Genomic DNA, 22186 nt, shown 5'->3' with positions numbered 1-22186 from the left:
CATTGTCAGGAGTGAATCAGTTTGATATTTTGATGATCAGTTATAAAAAAATAAATACCATTTGTTTTGCCCCCAATGATCTGTAAACTATAATCTAATAGGCCTTGATCAAGATCCAGTAACCCAGAGTTCCTGGATGTCATTAATTTGCTCAGTCATTTATGGGCATTTTTTCACCCCTCACATTTTTTGCTTTCTTTTACGCAATATTATCACATAACCAGCTGGAACGTCATATTCTAACCATCTTAATCATTTCATAGTTTTGATGTACGCATTCTTGATGATTGCATTATAATGTTATAATTGAATTGTTACTAATTGATTTGTTGCTAATTATTTAATAATATTGTTTAAGATCAATCACAAAAGCTCTATTCATACCTATTGTACTTTTTGCAGCCCTGGTATTTAATGCTAATCGACAGTTGTGCTATTGTACATTGTTCTTAAGTTTGCAAACCTACCTGCAAGAAAGACTCCCGGTAACAGTCAGATCATAAATAAATGTGCTGTTCATTTTCGTAGTGCCTGATTTTTTTCCTCTTCTTATTCTGTCCACTTAGGCAGACCTGCAGGAAAAGGAGCAGCAGAAGCAGCAGTCCATTGATGAAATGAGGGATAAGAAGACTGGCCTGGAGAGAACCGTGGAGTTGAAGAGAGACCTGCAGGGAAAGAAGCAGCAAGAACTAAGGAACATCAGGGCAGGGCTGCAGAGGCTGGAGGGTTCATCTAGCCGACTGCAAGAACTGGAGAATGAACTGGCTAAAGTGGTGTGTATACACGCAGTGGCTGTGATAAGGTTTTCTTAGGTGGTGTGGATTTCAACAGATGCTAAGTGTGTATAACTGCGTGTTTGCTTGATCTTTATTTTGTTTAAATTTATTGTTTAAGTCACTCTCCCTACCTTGCTGGATATGTTTGTAAAATACTGGATAAGGGTCAGCTATATGGATGTCATGGAGTGTCACTGGCTGGCAGTGGCTTACATGGATTTCTTTCTGTCAGTCTTTTTTCCCTTTGTCCATATTTTATGTATTTTTTAAAGGTAGTATTTCTCTAGCAAAAATGGTATAAATAATGGTATAAACCCCTGAATTCATTGCAAAATCTCAAACTCAAACATAACATACATTCCCCTTTTATCCTAATGTGCCATGTGTTCTGATTTACCTACTGTGTGTGTGTGTGTGTGTGTGTGTGTGTGTTTTCCTCTCCAGGAGCGTGAGCTGCAGAGTGCAGTTCGGAGTGCCAACATTGAGGAGCTGAAGGCGGAGGTCCTGGAGCTCCAGAGAGAAAAGGCTGAACTTGACCGCGCACAGAGACAGCTCGACAAAGAGATGGAGATGCTCAACACACACACTAAAGCACGCACGGAGATGGACATGCTGAAAAAGGACAAGGTAGTGTGCAACCTAGGTTCACTGGACAGAAACTGGTGTTCAACCTCTCTGGCATCAGACTTCAGCCTCTCACATTATAATAATAAATAATAGTGCTAAAAACTAATATTTTTTTATTAAAAAAAATAGAAACACACATTGCTCTACTATACTATTGCTTCTTCTCTCTAAGTAAAACGGATTTACCCTTGCTGGTGTTAATATAACCCTGTGTGCATCACACTACTCTCTCTGCTTTTCCTCTTCATCTTTCCCCTTGTTCCTTAACTGCTCTTGTCATCTTCCCTTTCTTTGTTGGGTCTGCTTTCATCTTTTCTCTTTCGTTAATCCAGACAGAGAAGGAGGAACAGGTACGTAAGATCAAGTCTCGTCACAGCGAGGATCTGGTGTTATTGCTGGGCCACTTTCCCAACAAGAGAGAGCTGGAGGACTGGATCTATGCCAAGTCTAGGGAAATCAACAGTACAAGAGACAGACTTGCCAAACTCAAGTTAGCAAGATTAAATTTACATTCAAGCTCACTTATGGGAACAGAAATTTTGGAGAAAAAATCACCTTCTGTGGCACTCACTAGTTTTATGTCATGATTTTCATTATCCTCAGTAAGGACCTGGCATCAAGTGAGCAGAATAAAAGCCACATTACTGCTGAGGTACGGAAGAAGGAGCAGCAGTTAGCCAATGATGAAGAGAAGTTCTTCAATGTGTGTGGCAGTCAGGATCTGGAGCAGGACCTGAGCAAACTGCAAGAAGATCTGGAGAAGGTCTCCAAACAAAGAGGTGAATGCTCCAAAATAGAAATTAGAAGGAGCTTCTTGGTGTAGACTGTAAAAGTAGTCCAGTGTTCAATAGGGGTGTGGAAAATAATAGATTTTTGGATGCGTCGCGATGCGGATGATTATGAATGGATTCACAAATGTCAATACGATTATCTAGAGGTTAATTCATAGTGTAATGTTGATGGAACGAAAAAGGTGGAACTCGGAAATGCAGAAGTGCAGCTCCGGACTGTCTGTCCGGAGCTGTTGATTGAGTGACTGCCACAACTAAACTTTCACGTGATCAATAGAATCAATGCCCGCACACTGTGCAGCACGGTAGCGCTTAGCTTGCGTCCTCATTCTTCAGAGGACCGCTACGTGACAGGCAGCAGTAGGTGACGGTGAAAGCGAGTGGGGCAGAGGAAAATATGAGCACTGCGTTTCAGTCTGGCTGTAATTAAAGTCTGTAGCTTTCCAAATTCAGACTGTGGTCTGGAAGCTGAGCAGGACTTGATTTGGCTGTTAGTTCATATTCATTTGTTGTCATTCATCCACATATCGAGTACACAAACGAGCGAAATGCTGTTTCTCAAGGCCCATGGTGCTCAACACAAGATTACAATAATCAACTTGCAAGACAACATGAAACTACACTAGATGAGACAAAAAAAAAAAAATATAGCAGCAGCAGAGGTTAGTAATAATGCTGTAATAGTGTAATAATGCTATGCAATGTTAGCTACATTTATATGAAGTAACATTAAATATCTGCATTTCATTACTAACTGCTTGTTTGAATTGTTACAAATACTTTGCTTTAAAAGTACCAAGTAGTTGCTCAGTGAGAATAATACATCTTTATCCTATTCATTTTACAACCGCATCGTGGCCCTCATAATCATAATGAGGTGCCTAGAAATTCCCATCCTTGAGGTTATGCATTGTGATGCATTGAGGTATCGAATTGAATTGTTGACCTGATAATTGTAATCGAATCGTGAGACCAGTGAAGATGCACACTAGGGTTGGGCGATGTCTACAAAATTTCCATCGGACGATGTCTGCAATGAGACATCGGGATGGACGATGTGATCGGATTCACGGGCACGCACGCGCGGGGGGGGGCAGCAGTCGTCTGATGTGCATGTGTTCTCGCACAAATTGGTTGACTATTACATTACAAGTCGTGGTTGCAGTGGATATTTTACGCACAGACCAGGTAAAGCAACAGTTAGATTCAGTTGTTGGATAGGCTACGTGATTACGTGCGGCTCACCTGCTGCCGTGATAATGGATCGCGGGTGGAAATATAACATATAATATATATATAAAAAAGTTCTCAGTCTGTTAGGCGACTTTATAAAACATACTGCTGATGGAGAAAGTGGAGCAGATGGGGGAGTGAGACAGAGAGGCGGGGCAAGCTGGGGTGTTTACCTGAGGTGTAGGTGTGTGGGAGTGTTTCAGAGTGTGGGGAGAAGAGAATTCCGAGGCAGGTGCAAAGCATACTTAAAAACAACAATAAGAATGTTCGTGGTCATTAAAACCTGCTTTCACAGGGTGGTATAATGTGAAAATTTGAGGGGTTTTTTGCTGCAAGGCAGGGGTTTTACAATCACGATGCCGGCTCAACGTTGAATGCCGATGGACGATGGCATCGTCTATAGGTCCAACCCTAATGCACACATCTACTGTTCGAGTTCAAGCAGTTGAAGTTATGTATGTGCTCACTTACATTTGTTCTCTCTCCCTCCACCTGTGTTTTTATAGCCATGCTCGCTGGAGCTACAGCAGTGTACACCCAGTTCATCAGCCAACTGACAGAGGAGAGAGAGCCCTGCTGCCCTGTGTGCCAGCGGACATTCCCCTCAGAGTCTGATCTGCAGGAGGTTATCAATGACATGCAGTCCAAACTCCGCCTGGTGCCAGATAAGCTAAAAAACACAGAGCAGGACCTGAAGAGGAAGGAGAAGAAGAAGGATGACATGATGAGTCTTAGACCTGTCAGGTATTTACATTTACATTTATTCATTTAGCTGACGCTTTTATCCAAAGCCACTTAAAATTGCTATACATGTCAGAGGTCGCACGCCTCTGGAGCAACTAGGGGTTAAGTGTCTTGCTCAGGGACACAATTGTGGATGGGTCACAGTGCGGGATTGAACCCGGGTCTCTCACACCAAAAGCATAGTCTTATCCATTATGTCATCGCCACCCCCCTAGGTGTGGAGAAACCTGCAGTATAATCATTTTTTATGTACTATCAAATAGACCTGCAACTAAAAATGTCAGTGTGCTTCGAACAAAGTGCATGTTGGATTGCTAATAGTAGAGTAATTTTCCAAATCCGACAAGCGCATTCACTTCACGCAGCCATTGGCCTGGTGTGGTGACAAAATATATAGGATGTTAGATTATACCTTTTATGGAGAAACCGTCTAAAATGTATGCAGTTATTGTAGGTATTTTCACTCTGAGTGTAGCCATTCACTCTCACAGTTGTACTTAAAGGCCTCAGACTAAAAACAAGTATCAGGTTGGCACTACCTCAAGGAAGCAGAGTTATTATATAAAGCACAAGTTAAAACCAGCACCCTCTTAGGAAGGCTCGGACATGTCATTTGCTGCGTCCATAACAACATTTACACATAAATCCGTTTGAGAGTCTTGCACTAGGGTACATGAATTACCCATGACCAAGACAATTTAAAAGTAAACTAAAATTGTCAAAACAAATCCCTGATGTTGACTCGCTTGTCACACTGAAAATAGATGTACAATTCTGTGTTCATTCAAGCAGTATGGCATGTAGAGAAAGGGGGGATGAATTCTCACCATCCCACTGGGGCTGTGTACCACACGATTATTATTCTGAATTTGATTCATGGAAATGAACATGAAGGACAAACACTAAATCTTTGTTTGTCATCTAAAAATGTCTGTTACTGCAGGACAATGCAGATCTTATTTTCATGGTTTTATGCTAAATAGATAATCTGTGTATTTTGTGATTTGCCTCTTTACCCCATTCACACTTATGTGAGTGTGCACACTTATTTGTGTAGAGCACAAATCTTGTATAATTCAATTGGTGTGTGTTTCTCAATTAAGAGCATAAAAATTAACTTCTTGTCCTTTCTCTGCTTTGTGTGTTTTAATAGAGTTGAGCACAGGTTTTATGACTTGTGCCCCACTAGATGGAGCTAGAATCTCATATTTTATCTCTTGACCTCTCCACTGGTTTTTCATGACCTGAGCAGTAACAGTCATTTCCAAGGTTAAGAATGAACCTTAAATACCTTAAAGATAGTTTTAGGTGTACCCTCTGGACAGCCAATCCTACATACTTCACAAATTATGTGGCTTAAAGTTAAGGGCAACTGAAAGTCGAGTTGCCCTTAACTTTAACCCTCCTTGTACCCAGATGACTGAGAATCTTCACAGGTTATCTGTGTGTGTTAAAACATGAGCTTTCATCCATCAACAGGAGGCCTCAAACAAAACTGTTCCCTAAATCACTGCAGGGAGACAAAGATAAGAGAATGTTGGATAATAGTATCTAAATAAATGTAACATACACCTCCTTCTTCTCTCTTTCATGCTTCCCAGGCAGTCCATTGTACAGCTTCAGGAAAAGGAGTTGCCTGAGTTGAGAAACCGCCTGCAGACTGTGAACAGGGAAATCGAGAGGCTAAAGGGCGATGTGGAGGAGCAGGAGACTCTGCTTGGTACCCTGATGTCAGAGGAGGAAACAGCCAAGGCCTGCCTGCAGGATATATCTCTCATGGACAGATACCTGGTACCCTTCTCCTGCTTGTTTCACTACTAACTCATTGCAAATTTCTGGAAATTGATATACACCCCTTCTCCCCTGTCTTTCTTCACCTTACTGTATTTGTTTTCTTTCCAGATGGACCTTAAAGAGGTGGAGAGGAAAATAGCTCAGCATGCAACCAAACTCCAGGGAGTAGACCTAACCAGAACCATCCAGCAAGTCAGCCAGGAGAAACAGGAAACCCAATACAGGCTAGACACCAGTAAGATTTCATCATACACCCACTTAGAGGGAAATTCCGTTTTCTTACAGTCTGGGTCTTATGTTGCAGTTTTTCCATGACTGTTGTTTTACTCATTTTTACTTTGATTGCTGAGATATGGGGCCAAAGTTATCAGACAGCTTAACAATGCAGTACACAAAGCAACAGAAGATCACCTTAATTATCATAACTCTAAATTTTGAAGTAAGAATGAAAGTGAACGCCCAAAACGTATCTATTACATTTATATTTATTCATTTAGCTGACGCTTGTATCCAAAGCGACTTACAATTGCTATATACGTCAGAGGTCGCACGCCTCTGGAGAAACTAGGGGTTAAGTGCTTGCTCAGGGACACATTGGTGCATGGGTCACAGTGGGGAGTTGAACTCGGGTTTCTCACACCAAAGGCAGGCATCTTATCCATTGTGCCATCACCACCCCATTATAATCATCTCTTCTTATCAATCAAAGTCAAAGATAATCAAAGAGGTGTAAATAATCAGGTTAAAGTGAACTTGTTTCAAAGCAGTGTCAAGCCACATAATCATAAACCCCATTAAGTTAAATTTTATAACCGGAAGTTTAAAAAAATTACTTACTAATAGCGAACAAATCGAGTCAAATGACACCTCCATGGCTCTGTGTAAATCAATGCCAGCTCTTGGTTGGCCTTCACCAACACTCTCCTGGTGTTTAGTTTCTTGGTATTGTTTTAATACCAAGAAAAGGGGGTTATAAGGTGTAATATTTACAAAATATAGGCCTACAGCTTGCACTAACTTAAGTGCTTTTAACATATACTTTACTTGGGCGGGCCGGACATGTATAGCTGCACCTGCCAAAGTATATTTAGTAAACCACTTTAGCATTTTGCAGAGAAATGGTGAGGGAGTGGTCATCTGGTATTACGTTAATGGACAAGCAGGAAATGTTACATTACGGAGCGACAGTAAACACACCACTGCAGATGTCACTCACTAACGTTAAGTTTCAGTTTTGATCCACATGCGGCGCACTTGAAAACTGAATCACAGGTGAATTTATTAAACAAGGCGACTTAATGAAATGTACTGCTGATGGAGAAAGTCAGCTTAGACACCTACGGCATGTTTGCTGTGAGAGACCAGAGGTGCAGACTAGGTATTTGTGAGTGTGGGGAGAAGAGCAGAGGAGCAGATTCAAGTAAATAAACACTAAACTATAAGGTGGAAAATGACCTACACTAACCTACTGTTAATACAAATAGCCTACAATATACACCGCTACCGAGCCCAGCCGCCGCCACGGTTGCTCTGTCTTAATGAGAGCTCAACAGTCCAATGAGCGGGTGTGTCGCGGTTCTGTCTCTCGGATCCGCGAGACGAGATCAAGGACTTTTGTGTCGCAATTTTGGTCTTTCTTTATAAAAAAAACTTTAGATACAAATACATGTAAGCCCTTGATGAATTGTTGGTTTCCATTTCAATGAATAGACTTTTTTTTTACTCCACTTGCCTCATTGTCCACAAAATAACACATAATAAAGCATTCCCTGATTATATGTGACAAAACAATCTAGGAGCACTCAGAGCTGTCAGTGGTCTTTGTGTTATAGATTTTGTGCTCTCCATTCAACGAGTGGAGCTGAATGCAGAGCACAGTGACAAATTTCAAAGTCCATTTTGTAGACAATAGGTTCAGAATTGGAGGAATTGTGTTTGTCCTATCTTCTCAGGCACCATCACTTTTTTACCATTTAGATGCTTACGTCATTAAATCCACAATTAATTTAACAGCAAATTGTATGCTTTGGAAAACATCTGCTCTTAAGATCAGTTGTTGGTCCCCAGCGGTTTATGCACATCTGCACATGCAGTGCAGTGTTGACTTCATCAGGAGTCCGATGGAAGAGGGAATGGTGTTGAAGCAATTGTAAGATTTTTCTGTCTCCGTCCCTGCCTGCTTGTGTCCTTGCAGCCTCCAGTAAGACAGAGCTGAAACGTAAGCTGATCCAGGACCAGCAGGATCAGATTCAGACGCTGAAAAGTGCTGTGAATGAGAAGAGAGCAGAGAAACTCCAGCTGAGCAGTGATATGCAGAAACAGCAGCAGCTGGAGGAGCAGTGTGTGGAGTTCACCACTGAAATACAGGCCTTAACCAGAGAAATCAGGGTACATTTTAAAGTTTTTGTTTATGTAAGCTAAATTCTTGTAAGATGCTGATGTTGAGGATACACAATGTTTTGTAGTGGTTGCACTTTTCATGTTTTGAAGTTCAAGTTCACCCTCTAGATGTGTTAATGAGAATTGCAATGCACATTTTGCACATCATATTTGCACAGACATTACATATACATCCAGTATCATTTTTGAATAATATCAATGTGGGGCACCGTATTAATTTACTTTAATTTACACCTCTCAGTTGATCGGTTTCTATTTGAAGTTATTGTTTGCTGTTTCTTTTTTTCTATTTGGCAAGACTAGATGGGGGAAAAAATGTCTGTGCTATTGAAACATGTAACATTATCCCTTTTCCTCTGACTTTGTGTCCAACCAGGAAGCGAAGGAACAGCTGTCCCCTTTATCTTCTGCTCTGGAGAAGCTGCAACAGGAGAAGCAGGAGCTGGTGGAACGCAAGAGGCAGAGGCAGGAAGAGGGGCAGGAGAAGGTGGACACATTCTCACTTTTATCTCCCTTTCTCTGTTCTCTTTCTCTGTACTGAAAACTCTGCAGAAATTCACCAACAACACACGTTTTATTAGACAAAGGAGATTATATCCTCCTCTTTGCATTCTCTTTCCTCTTTTGGTGAACAAGAGCAGGAGTTTCTTTTCCCCTACATTTTACCACAGGATATATTTTAATAGTGAAACAATAATATTCAACAGTGAGTCAGCATTATATTAAAAAGACTGGACAGTTATAAAAAATACCTACTGTTTTGGCTTTATAGTTACTACTAACATGATATCAGCCAAGTCACATTTCCTGAGAATGACAGAAGTAAGGTTATGAGTGTACAACAAATTAGGCAACACAAAAAAGGCTAATGATGGACTAAAAGCATTTTTAAACTTTGTCTGCTATAATCCTAATCTAATCACACTTTGTCACTGACAGATCAATGCCATTAACGAGAGAGTGAAGGTGATCACCACCTTGGAAAGAGACATTACCAAATACGTTGATGACAGCAAAGACGAATACAAAGAGGTAACATGTTTTCCATTATCATACCATCCTCCGTGGGTCATTTTGTGATGGACAGTACATATATATCGTTATCGTGAAAGGTAAATGTGTGTTGTCTTCATTCACACTCTGAAAACACAGCTTTGATCATGTTGTCATTGTTTTCTTTGGTATCAGATGTAGAATCTTGGCTATAATTGTGTTGGGTAATTTATTTTTGAAAGTATTGAACAACTTGTCTGTTGTTGCAGCAAAAAGAGTCTGAGCTTCAGGAAACCAACACTCAGCTCCATGAGGCTGAGAAGTCTAAAGAGAAGATCAACAAAGAGATGGGAAACATCCGCCAGGACATAGACACTCAAAAGGTACAGCCAGCTGGGTCATTGTCTTCATCATGTTTCTGCCTCTTTTCTTCTGGTTTTTAAATAAATTTGTAAGTTCATGCCACCATTCTGCCGGTTGGGGCCAATAAAGCCTTAGTTATTAATTTTAACAGTGTTGCATCCAGTTTTGAATCTATTAAGTAATCCAGCAGTAAACAATGTGCTGTAAAACACCCATATGAGTCTGGGTATCTGGCACAACTTCACCTACTTACAAGTTGCATGGAGAAGGGAAGAAGTCTGACGGGGTAAAAACTTCATGCTTTAAACATTAAAAAGAACTTTATTGACGGCCAGCCGTTTGGCTTGTGGCCTTTATCAGTGTTGACCATGAACACCTACCCAGCTCGTCCACTCTGATTACTGTGCAAACCACTTTGTCCTTAGCCATTTAGTCACATCACAGTATACAAGTCAGTCGTGCACTGAGGGGAACCTGTAAGGACATGGCACTCTAGTTGCACAACACTTTGGTTAGTAGTTAATATGTTTTTAACTTGTTTATATTTTTTAGGTCCGGGAGCGCTGGTTGCAGGACAACCTCACCTTGAGGAAGCGTGTTAAGGAGTTGAAGGAGGTTGTGGCAAAACGCGAGGCTCTTTTGAAAGACATGGGCAACATGCAAGTTTTGGAGCTACGCCAGTAAGAACACTACACAGTTATAAATCGTTCGTAAGTCCCGTAGATTGATGAAGTTATAAAAGAGAACCAAGCTGCACAGAAGCTTGCGGTGTGTGAAGGTTACTCATAGTCAGGCTGGTAAAATTACTAGAAGTTAGCCACTGTGTTTTCTCCTCACCGCTTTCTGTGTTTGTCCAGAGAACGGCGTGATGCGGAATGCAAGTTCGAAGACTTAAAGAAGAACCGCAGTATTGCACTGGGTCGTAAGAAAGGCTTTGAGGAGGAGATACTGCATTACAGGTGAGACATGCAGATCAACTGGCTTTATGCAGAACAGAGAGCCTAAATTAATTCAGCTGAGATGTTTATTATTACTCCAATTTAGTTTCTAAGGCTGACCAGTGTCACTATTAATGAATCCTGCTTTTATGCCATGTTTTATTGTATGAACTTGCTCTTTGAATTAACCGTTTGCAGAAAAGAGCTGCGAGAAGATCAGTATGACAAAGCTGATGAGCTCTACAAAAACAAGATGATCACAATGAGGACCACCGAGCTGGTCATTAAAGACCTGGATCTTTACTACAAGGCCCTTGATCAGTAAGTGTTGCCCTAACATGTACACACAAAAACTTACATGGGGGGTCGCTACTTAATGAATGAGCGTTGCTACTAAAATTTCACACAAACTGTCAATGATTTTCAATACGGTAACACTGGCAAGCTTCCTCTCCTCATTCTTCAAAGTACATCTATGACAGGTGCTGTTATAAGAGCAGGAAGTTAGGTCTTATAAGGGCAGTGCGGAATGTGTGGGCGAGCGAATGTGAGAGAGAGCGGTTCAGAAAGTAATGGCAAAAAGTTAGCAGAGGAAAAGATTAACATTAAGTTGTCAGGTTACAGCTCTGTCCTGTACACATACTGTGCATCTTGATAGTTTAATTAAATTTATAAAAATGGACAGTGGTGACAATGTGGAAACTGAGGTTAGTAAAGCAAAGCAGGGACTAGTCCTTTTAAGCTAATGAGGTTGGCTTTTAATGTATAAATGAAATGCTTGGTAATTATACAGAAGGGAGGTCTATTTTTAATTTCTACAAATGTAAAAAGCAAATAAATAAGTAAATTAAATTAAGACACAAAAGGCAAACATGAACAATTGTATCTTTAATGATTCTGAGGTCATATTAACAGGAGTTCCCCTGCCATTATAAGGTTTAGGTGGTGAGGCTTAAAACAGCTTGCGTGTTGTGCCATGAGTGTAAACTCGTTGAGGAGAGCATCAAAACTAACAAGATGACGTTTCCCACATCTAATGGTTATAGTTCCTACCCAGTATACTTCTTTTGCAAGTTTAGCTTTTGGGGTGTAGTTTATTCAATATCTGCTCTAGGTTTTCCAACTTATTATTCACAGATGTGGTAATAATAATTGTGCAAAATGATGCAAAATTGCATATTTCTTTATTAACCAACAAACACAAAAACATTAATTTGATTAATCATTTAATTAAGACATCCAGAATTGTGATATGCCAACTGGAAATGACCAGTACCTTTTATATTAACATCAAAAATAATATCTTCTGGTCATTATGATATTTAGTCCTACAAATATCAGTGGATGGGTACTGGTAGAAGCAAATGTCAGAGGCCTTTTCTCAGCCTGGATGTATGTACAGGATGTATGTACGTATACAGTGACACAAACTGAAACCGTTCTATATGAATGATTTCTGTTACAATATGAGCAATATCTTATACGCACAGGAAATAGTAACCATTACATTAAACAACAGCAGACAATACTGTATGTTTTTTTTGTATTAGAGTAGTTAATTTGTCTTAAAACATACTTAAAACCTTTTCACATCTTACAGTAGGTTTTAGAGGGTCCCCTAAAGCCTTTGTACAATCGATAGCTAACTAGTATTTAACTACATTACATTATTTATTTTTCTTTTCACTTTCTTAATCTTCTAAATGCACACTGGTGGAGTTACTACAATAGTACAATACCATAAATCCACAAATACATTGCCTCCACCATGGTGGGAATGTGTAGAAGAGCCAAGAACAATGCTGGGAAGAAAAAAGTAACAAATATTAATTGAACAAATAAATTGAAAAGAAAATACTACAATAACATCTACAGTGCATTCATTTATTTTTTATGAAAGGCCCTTAGTGTTTATGTACTGTAGCTAGTAGTGTTGGTAAGATTTAGTTTCAACATTAGTGCATCATTTGTAACCCATTAAAGAGACTGTCGTCTTCCTTATCAGGCCCTTTGAAGTTCATCAAGTCGGGTCATCGATTCCACCAGAGAGTTTTTAGGTTGTTAGCTGAGAGTTAGCTGCCTCATGGTGGGAAAACTGAGTTTGAAGAGTGATGTTAATTATCTTGTAACTCCTCCAGGCAGTAGCATTGAGGGCTTCAGAAATATATCTGCTGAAAGTTCCACAGTTAAGCAAAGTCACAGTGTTGCAGTGGTTAACACTTTCACCTCACAGCAAGGTTCTAGATTTAAGCCACTTTCTTAGTGTGTGAAGTTAATGTTGCTTCAAGCAACTGCAGTGCAGAGCTGTCAACAGCAGTGTTAACTTGCTAACTTATCTCAATTAGATATCATCAGTTAGAAATAACACACAGGCCTGTAGCTTGAAAATAATCTCAATGTCCTACATGGATTGGGAAAATGATTGTAATTGAAATTGGATATTTCCCTCAAATCATTCAGACCTGCTAAATTTCACGACAACTCGGAGCAGCCTACAAAGTTTGATTACCTTCTTTTGATCAAGTGCTCCTCTGGAACAAAATCAGACTCACCAAGTACATGTGGACAAGGAATTTATTTTGGTCCACATGTAAGTACAGCAAAATAAAAACATATGAGAACAGAAAAGGAATAGCATTAGGTAAGTTAAGATCGGATTCAAAAGTGTGAAATAAAACCAAATACCTATGAGCATTATTTGTTATACACATATGCAAAAACCAATACATGCAACTAAGTTTACAGAGAGATGTTCTGTTTAATGTGTTAAATGTAAGCAGCCAGAAAGAGTTCTGTTTTCTTCTTTTGCAACATCAAAGCAAAACACTGACGACATTTGTGGCAAGGGAATTACATGTTTCTGCATCAGTTGAATTTCCTTTGTGTAGGTGGATAAGTCTATGCAGTAAGACACGTCAGCAGTCATAAGTTTTAACTTTCTATTTTTTTCTCATCATCATGCTCTAGAAAGTGCAAATATATGATGACCATGCAAAGTGTGTAGATGGAGCGTAGTGCTTCTCCAGTCTACATTTGAATGCATTTTATATGAATGATGGATTAGCACACGCAGATAGCAGGGATTATCAGAGCTACAGAGAGAGCTGGAGGGGAGTTAAAAGGTGCAGCTCCCCAACACCCAGTTAACAAATGACTGTGAGGTTACACCTCACGGCCCAAAAAGAACAACAAACGCACATGTGTTCATTTACAGCTGAGGGCTGCGGCTTACTTTGGCTAGCCTTCAACTCAGCAATCAATCATGATTTCAGTTAATTGCTAAAGTTGCTTTTACAGTTACCTTGTCTGTGGCAGAACACCGGCTGCTTTTTGTTCAGGTGCCGCCGTGCTGTTGCCGAGGCGACATAAGTTTCGTTTTACGGTGGACGGCCGGTGACATTACAGAGTTGTTGTTTTCTTTAGCTTGAAATAATCCCATACTTTAGACACTTTCTTTTGTCCCTCGCTATTTTCTCTCTCTTCCTCCACTTTGCAAACAGCTCCATCATAATCACGTCGTGTTCACAGCGTAAGCGCGATGTGCGACAGTAGTCATTGTCCCTGCGAAACACTGTGCTGTATCGTTACATGGATTAAACGAAACGCAAAGAATTTGTGTCCATGCATTTTATTAATCGATTTTATCGATTTAATTGATGAATCGTTTCAGCCCTAAAATATTGCGATATATTGCGAGTTATTACCTTTTTTCCAACTTCAAATTGTGTCCCTAAAGGAAAACTGTTTTTCTATTGGACTGAAAAAGCAACTGATTTTATTATTATAGTATCAAAAAGTTAAATTCGCATGTACAATTTATATAATAAAAGATCGATACTTGTATCGCCACGGAAAATATCGCGATGCTATGCTGTATCAGTTTTTTCCCCCACCTCTGCTATTTGTCGTTGAATGAATTGTTTTCACTGAGAAAATATCAGCATATTAATCGATACAGAAAATGTTTAGTTGCAGCCCTAATTCAGTTAGATTAAGATACTTTATTATTATTCTTTGATCACTTCATATTTTCAACATTCACATTGGTTATACATAAGTGTTTTTCCAAAGGATTCAGCAAATAATCTATGGAATACAACTGATACCCAATTATTAAGTGTGAAAATTCACTTTATATGCCTTTAGAAATGTTTCAAGAATATAAATCCACCCCAATGCTATGCCAGTCTTACGAGCACAAAACTTACCACAAAATATCAGGTTTGTTTCCTAGAAATACAGCCGCATTATTGGCATCAGCATCATTGCAGTGTGGCATCAGGTTTGCATGTACATGGTTGATTTTTGTGATAAAAATTGATAAAAAATTATCAGCAGGGTAGCAATGCACAACCAGGCACATTTTAAAATTTTGAACTGCGAAGGAGGCGATCACAACAAAATTTTATTGCAAATCATCTTTGTTTGTATAGCACTTTTCTAACAAGTAACACAAAGTGCTTTATGCTATAAAAACTAAGACAATGACAATATTAGCACCATAGGTTACTTTTTCACAAGGTCATGAATCAGTGCTCATTATGCTTTTGCAGTGGACTATTCTTTCCATCGAATCCTTATAGAGAAGATCCACTGTAATTAAGATCAACATGGGGAGAAAACATTTTCAATGTTTTGAATATATGGATAAATATGACAGAGACGTGAAGAAGAATGAAAGACAGAAGTGAGCCTCTGTAAGGAAGTCTGAGCTCACCGTCTTAGATACCATCTGAGAAGAGAGCAGAAGCATCATTTGCTCAAATGTGTGGGTTAGTTAAGGCATCAGTGTCTGCACTTTTATCAAGATTGAAAGCAGGCCATAGCAGCCTTCCAGCAGACCATACGTTTCAGGTCACAGTTTCAGTCTGAATACACAGAAAATGGTTTTATGGTGAGATGCTTTGATTTGGTAGTGCAAAATGAAACTTCCTCTGTCACTTTGCAACAGATTGTTGTATGTGCATATTAGACTCCGGAGACTGTGACTGTTGTAAAATGACTTTGAGAAAATAAATATCATATTCATTTCAGCGAGAAATCTTTTGATACATCAACTTTACAGATATTCATGTATTCCACATGATACTGAAATAGAATTGATGTTAAAATTGACGCTCAAGGAAGTTTAGGAAATTGAAAGGATCTTGAAGTAAGCTACCAGGTTATTGGGTAATGGATACAGAACAGTCAATGTAGGTGTGTGAACCAAATCCTTGCACTCGCCCATTTTTCCTGCTTCTAACATTTCAACTTTGAGGACAAAATGTTCACTTTCTGCCTTACATATCCCATCCCACATAGTATTGAGATAATCAGTGTTATTCACTTCACCTGGCAGTGGTCATAATGTTATGGCTGATCAGTGTACAGTTCTTAGAAAGAGAATTTGGCAGGTCAGACTTAAAACAAAAAATCTGAAATTGGAATTATCCAAGAAAATTACAATCAGTGCATTATTTAATGTTACGGTTTCAAAACATTGGACTGCCATCTGTTTTTTCTTCTTCAGTGAACTTCATTGAACGTATGTCTGATACTGTATGTAATGTGGTGGACACCCCCCCCCCCCCCCCCCGTCATTCTTAAACACAAATTGGCAACCCTGGCATGGCCCACATCACTTCACTTGTTTCCTTCTCATATTTGGGCATAAAAACCTTCCATTACTGTTGAAAGAATATCAAGCTCTACTCCCTCTCTTTTCTTTCTTTCTTTGTTCATCGTTCGTCTATTTGCCCACCATATATGGGCTTCAGAAGAAATGCTGCTGATAATACTGTTATCACTCTGGTGTTATCAGACCACATTAAGATAGATTATAGACAAAATGCTTCTTGGTATGCCGGAAAGCAACACACAGTTGGCTGCCTTCCTATGTTTTATATCAACATATATCTCTGTCTTGTGTAAATAATTAATTGATTTAGTAAATTTTAAAAAATGCTCTTGCTAACATTTTATAACCAAGTCATCAAAATTGGCCTTATTGTTGGAAGTCAGTCAGGTCATAGTGTGCATCAGCAAACTTGTGTAACCTTCATCCATCTGTGTCAGTTTGAGTTCAAACAACTTCCCTTTATGTATCCATGCTAGTATGCACACTATGGTGTGGTTGCAATTTTGAACCAGCCCAGAGATTACATGGTAGAATTATTTCTCACATTACAACAGGTTGTAAAGTAAAATTGAGTTTGTAACTCCCTCCTGCTACGTAGCTGACAATATACAGTAAAAAAGATATACACCTGGTCCAGCATCAGGTCATGCATCTGTGCTCCTCTTTTCATCTGGGATACCAAGCAGAAATACAATTACACAGTTATATCCTGTTGTTTCATTGCACATGTTTCAATCTATTGAACCAAGACACAAGTGACTTTTTTTTTGAAGCAGAAGTGCTCATTGTAAACTGTAGGAAAGTAAAGGCAGCTATACATTAGCAGGGTCCAAAATTAACGTTTTGCCTCATCTGCCAATGGCAGGTAAACTGAGAAAATTTACTAGCGAAACAATATTTTGTACTGGCCATAAAACGGCGTCATACATACTTTTTAGTATGCAAAGTCATCTTAAGCATCACCTTAAATAGAATTTTTGAATAGATAACATCAGATTTAAAACTTTTATACTGAACCTTTTTTATTAAAAAAAAACTGTCAAACAATTGCATTGTTGCATTTCAGTTCATTCTGTTCCATCATCACCAGACATGTTTTTGCCACCCCTGTTCTCAAAACCCTGCTCACTAAGATCACTGCGCCAGTAAGTAGGGAAGGGAAATACTGACCAGTGTGACAGAGTCATCACCACTAGAAGGAACAGCCACAGGGATGCTGGTAGTCAGCACTAACCAGCCATTAGCTGATGCTGTCAGACTCTCTGTGTCTGTGCTAGAAACAGAGGGTCCACTGGCACTTTGACTAGAAGTACGTTCATAGCCCTTTGTAAAAGTTTGTGTGGTACCTGTGTTGAATTAGAGGCTTAGAGAGGCTGAGGGGCTCTGTGCGGTGATTCTAAACTATGGACCGGTTACGTGCCTGGTGACCCCAATTTTTCATAAATTTTAACCGCATTTGGCGGGTGTGAATTTTGAACACTGTACATAAGCAAATACAGACACAGGAATTGCTAGCCATTTTTGGCCCCACTGTCAATTAAAAATGTTTTGTTCAGTTTGATATTCATAACTGAATGAGTGATGAGTCTGCTTCTGTTTTGAGCTTGTCACCTAACTGTCAAAACAGAAATGACGCTTTGGTAAAGTGAGAGATCCAACAAAGTCAATATCTAGGAGATGTCTAGCTTTTGGGAAGGTAGTATCTAGTCACTATTGGGGTTGTACCTTTTTGTTTGTCCCCCCCCCCCCACCCAGAACCATCATGAAATTCCACAGCATGAAGATGGATGAGATCAACAAGATTATCAGAGACCTATGGCGCAGCACTTACAGGGGTCAAGGTACATCTCGCTATTAAAAAAAATCAACAACAAAAAAACAATAATTTGTATGTAGTATTTGTATGTCCATAATTATCCTCCCTCATTTCTCCCTCTGTGTTTCACTCCCTGTTGCCCCCTCTACAGATATTGAGTACGTGGAGATCAGGTCTGATATGGACGAAAACTCGTCTGCTGGAGTGAGGCGGAGGGTTTACAACTACAGAGTAGTTATGGTGAAAGGAGACACAGCTTTGGATATGAGAGGACGCTGTAGTGCCGGTCAGAAGGTACCAGAAACTACTTTCTGTATTGGCACAATCACACAAAACCCTTGCGTGTGTGTTATAAAAATGCAATAATTTCCAGTGAATCATGATCTATACAAGTGGAGTACAAAAATAAATCCATCACAGCGGGTAGATATCTATAGTTAAGGTGGATTTTTGTTTGCATAATTCATTCCAGTTTTTGGTTTACCACATGTGCCTGTGTGTGTCTAGGTGTTGGCATCCCTGATCATCCGTCTAGCTCTGGCAGAGACCTTCTGTCTGAACTGTGGGATCCTGGCCCTGGATGAGCCCACCACCAACCTGGACCGGGACAACATTGAGTCATTGGCACACGCCCTCGTAGAGTCAGTATACACAGACAAATACAATGGTTTTCCTCTAAACTTTTAAGGTCCCTCATTGAAATTATTCATTACCAAATCCTCTGTAGCTTAGATGATCCCTGCTACCTGCGTGTGCTAATCCATTCTTTCACCCATATTCTTTGTCTTTATAATTGGTATATTTATAATAACAAACAACAGCTGTTTTCGTGTGTAGGTTCGCGTCATTTCCCGTTTCACATTTCACGTGTGTTTTATTGACAAAACGTGGTTTGGTGACTAGCTCCTGTAGTGTGTGACCCCCTGTCACCGATCAGTCATGTAGTGTGAACGCCACAATGACTTCAAGACTCCCATCACAAGACAGAAAGTTGTGTAGTGTGAATGGAACGGTCATCGGCCGACACTGAAAGTCGTGAAGTCTGCATAAGCTTTTTACCTGAAAAACCTAAAACTAACCGTAGCCTTCAAACTAAGTCTTAATTTTCAAACAGACCGTTGAAGACATGAGGATCGACCTAAATATTCTCACTCTCAAGTAGACCTGCACTTTATGAGGAAAATCTGCAATGTGCGAAAACATTGAGTATTGCGATAATGATATTTGTGATAAATAAAATAATATTAACGTGTGCATATTAGCTGCCTGGTTGTCTTTAAATTCAGAACAGGATTAGAATTAAGTATTTTAAATAAAACTAAATGTTGTTTCTAGAGCAGCAACATTAAAGTTAACAACAGCAAAGTAACTATATAACATTTCTAAAATGTCAATAAAATAAATCATGTTCCAGACATCAAAATACTGAGTAATTTAAGAAAGAATGAAAAACTCATGTTAGTATTAGTCCTTCCTCCTGACCTCCTCCTCCTTCCTGCTGCGGCTATTATTCACAGCCTGCAGGTAAAGTTGGTAGAGAAGAGGAGTTGGTCTCAGTCTGCAGATGAGTTTATTAGTGTCAAACTAAGCTCAACAATTAGACTACAAACAGACAGCTTTTTGTTTTAGTCTTGTAACAATTTGCTATTTGTTGAGCTAGCGCGTTGTGCTTGTGCAAAAGACTAAGATTAAAATATCACTTTCCACGTGTGTGCTTGTTGAACAGGTGTACTGATAAAGTATAGTTTTTACTTGTGGGGCTCGTTTGATACCGGTTTTCAGTACCCATCCCTAAATAACATTCGTTTTATTATTCAACGCATTTCAGGCAGTCTTTTGCGAGGTGTCATCGCACATGTTCATATCATGATGTACTACTTTCAAGGTAGTGAAAATATTTCTCAAACTCAGTAACGTCCTCACAAGGACAGAAGTACAAAAATACACACAGTGCAACTCTAAACTCCACATGTTGGCTCTAATTCATAAACTTCTTCACACGTCTCCAGCCTTGATTTGACTTTAAGGCCGTTATTATACTGACAAAATGTCTTGATACGTGTGAGAAGATGAAATACAAACCAGGAAGTCCAAGACAGTGTCAAACTGTTTTTACTCCTTTGGGAGCACAGCAGCAATAATTTGCTCCTCCATCTCAAAGCTTGAGTAGCATTAGCACATTGCTACAAGCTACATGCAATGTGAATGCCTGAAAATAATCTATTGGCTGACACAGTGCACAGAATCAAAAGTTGAGCTGCAAACACATTCTTTGACAGACTTCTGCAGCAAACCCCACTGTTTCATTTAAATAATAGCTTGTGTTTTTTGAGTGCTGTTGTCAGTCAGAACTTGGTAACTAATAAAGAATGAAAAGTATAAAGAATAACAAAGATTAATTACAGGCTGCTTGGTTAGCGTAGGTCACCTGACATGCCAAACACTGTTTTACTAATTGCATTACTCAGCGAACACTGTTTCATTTGGCATATTGCAGTGAGAACTATATGCATTTTATGTACTATATCTCCTTTGTGTCGCTCTCCCCAGAATCATTAAGAGTCGCTCTCGCCAGCGTAACTTCCAGCTGCTGATCATCACCCACGATGAGGACTTTGTGGAGCTGCTGGGGCGGTCCAGCTACATCGAGCACTTCTATCGCATCCGTAAGAACCAGGACCAGAACTCTGAGATCACAAAGTGCAGCATCACCTCCCTCTCATCCTATCTCCACTGACAAATGACTCTGTAAACTCTTTTGGAAATCCACAGTAATCCTTGTTTTTCATGCTTTAATTTTGGTTGGGCAGGGTCACTAATCGGTTAGTTTAAAAAGTGTAATACAATATTTCCGGTTTTTGTAGCATAATGGAAATCTACTTTCAAGTCACGCCTTATATTAACTGGTTTAAAGGTTAACTGATGTGAACAATACTAATACTACCCAAAACAAAAAGACTGTCAAATATCCATGCAGCTATATGTACCATTTTTGATCTGCAACACAGTATTACACTTATTTTATTTATCACCAGAACACAAAGGCCAAGCTCTGTTCTGTCCCTGTCTGAATCCAGTATTTCCCTAACGTATCCTGTGGTCTGTCTCTTATTTAAAGGTTGTTTGGATACATTCACAAATCAAAAACATTTAAAAAGTGACATAAGTTCAGCCTAATATAAAGCATGTTCACCTTCCATGTTACGGATCAAGACATTTCTGTATTGTCATTTTGAGATGTGCACTGGTGTTTGTAGTCTTTACACAGTGTCCAGTAGCCATGTGGTGGACAGCAGTGGCAACAGCAGGATCTGTTCTGCTTAAAAATTCAGGGCACTGTTTCAGTTTGCAGTTGGATTTCCATATTTGCTATTTGTGAGCTCAAAATATTGTGTCATTAAATTTCTTGTGAAAGACATATGCTGTTTATTTCTTTTCAATAAGTACGTGATTGCTTGTTAGAAAGGTTTTTTTTTTTTTTTTCATTTGTGTTTTCTCGATCCTATAGATACAGTTCAGAGAAAGAAATACCACGGTTTTGGTAAAATTTCTCATCAACCACAGTTTAATCAAACAAATGTCATCTCCCACACAAACTTGCTGCATTTTTTTTGTGGGAAACGCAAGTATAAATCTTGTGTTCTCAGCCAAGACCTCAGAACAAGCTGCAAGCACGACGATTGAGTGATAAATTCAAGGGCCACTTGAAATAGCGTCTTCCAGAGGTCGACATCCAACGAGCTAGTATCACGAAGATGATGATGCTTCTGCTGATTTCCACTGTGGCGATGCTGGCCAGCCCCGCTATCTCCAGTCCTACTCATCTCAAGTCTGATGTTAACCTTAACAATATGATTGACCTGGCTAAAAATTACAGTAAATCTGTCAGAGAGGTAAGATCTCACATGATGCACAACTGTTTTCTTGCTTGTTAACTTGTTTTTAATTATATTTAGTGTAATATGTTAAAACCTTTAGTAAGTAATAATCACGTTTTTTGCAGGTATTCTTTGTGGAGGATGTATCGCATCTGGTTGAAGCTGGATGTGAGGTGAGAATGTTATGTCTTCAAACATGCTTGTTTGTAGTTC

At 39.4% G+C, this 22186-nt stretch overlaps 1 protein-coding gene across 4 annotated transcripts in view; it reads left to right on the top strand.

The window, feature by feature from the left end:
• The window catches only part of rad50 (RAD50 homolog, double strand break repair protein), a 34583-nt gene extending 13070 nt beyond the window's left edge, over nucleotides 1-21513 (top strand). For all 4 annotated transcript variants that reach the window (XM_046040162.1, XM_046040164.1, XM_046040163.1 and 1 more), the window contains 19 exons: nucleotides 567-773; nucleotides 1221-1403; nucleotides 1736-1893; nucleotides 2007-2182; nucleotides 3934-4171; nucleotides 5773-5962; nucleotides 6074-6200; nucleotides 8160-8353; nucleotides 8742-8852; nucleotides 9305-9397; nucleotides 9628-9741; nucleotides 10274-10401; nucleotides 10579-10680; nucleotides 10858-10980; nucleotides 18035-18120; nucleotides 18247-18389; nucleotides 18603-18736; nucleotides 20646-20953; nucleotides 21106-21513. In XM_046040162.1, the coding sequence (XP_045896118.1) occupies nucleotides 567-773; nucleotides 1221-1403; nucleotides 1736-1893; nucleotides 2007-2182; nucleotides 3934-4171; nucleotides 5773-5962; nucleotides 6074-6200; nucleotides 8160-8353; nucleotides 8742-8852; nucleotides 9305-9397; nucleotides 9628-9741; nucleotides 10274-10401; nucleotides 10579-10680; nucleotides 10858-10980; nucleotides 18035-18120; nucleotides 18247-18389; nucleotides 18603-18736; nucleotides 20646-20832 (2694 nt within the window). In that variant the 3' untranslated portion in view covers nucleotides 20833-20953; nucleotides 21106-21513. The remainder of the gene's footprint in view (nucleotides 1-566; nucleotides 774-1220; nucleotides 1404-1735; nucleotides 1894-2006; nucleotides 2183-3933; nucleotides 4172-5772; nucleotides 5963-6073; nucleotides 6201-8159; nucleotides 8354-8741; nucleotides 8853-9304; nucleotides 9398-9627; nucleotides 9742-10273; nucleotides 10402-10578; nucleotides 10681-10857; nucleotides 10981-18034; nucleotides 18121-18246; nucleotides 18390-18602; nucleotides 18737-20645; nucleotides 20954-21105) is intronic.
• Nucleotides 21514-22186: the final 673 nt, after the last annotated feature.

The sequence above is a fragment of the Micropterus dolomieu genome, linkage group LG23 (assembly GCF_021292245.1).
Source record: "Micropterus dolomieu isolate WLL.071019.BEF.003 ecotype Adirondacks linkage group LG23, ASM2129224v1, whole genome shotgun sequence".
Taxonomy (NCBI): domain Eukaryota; kingdom Metazoa; phylum Chordata; class Actinopteri; order Centrarchiformes; family Centrarchidae; genus Micropterus; species Micropterus dolomieu.
This window is presented reverse-complemented; position numbering and strand designations above follow the sequence as displayed.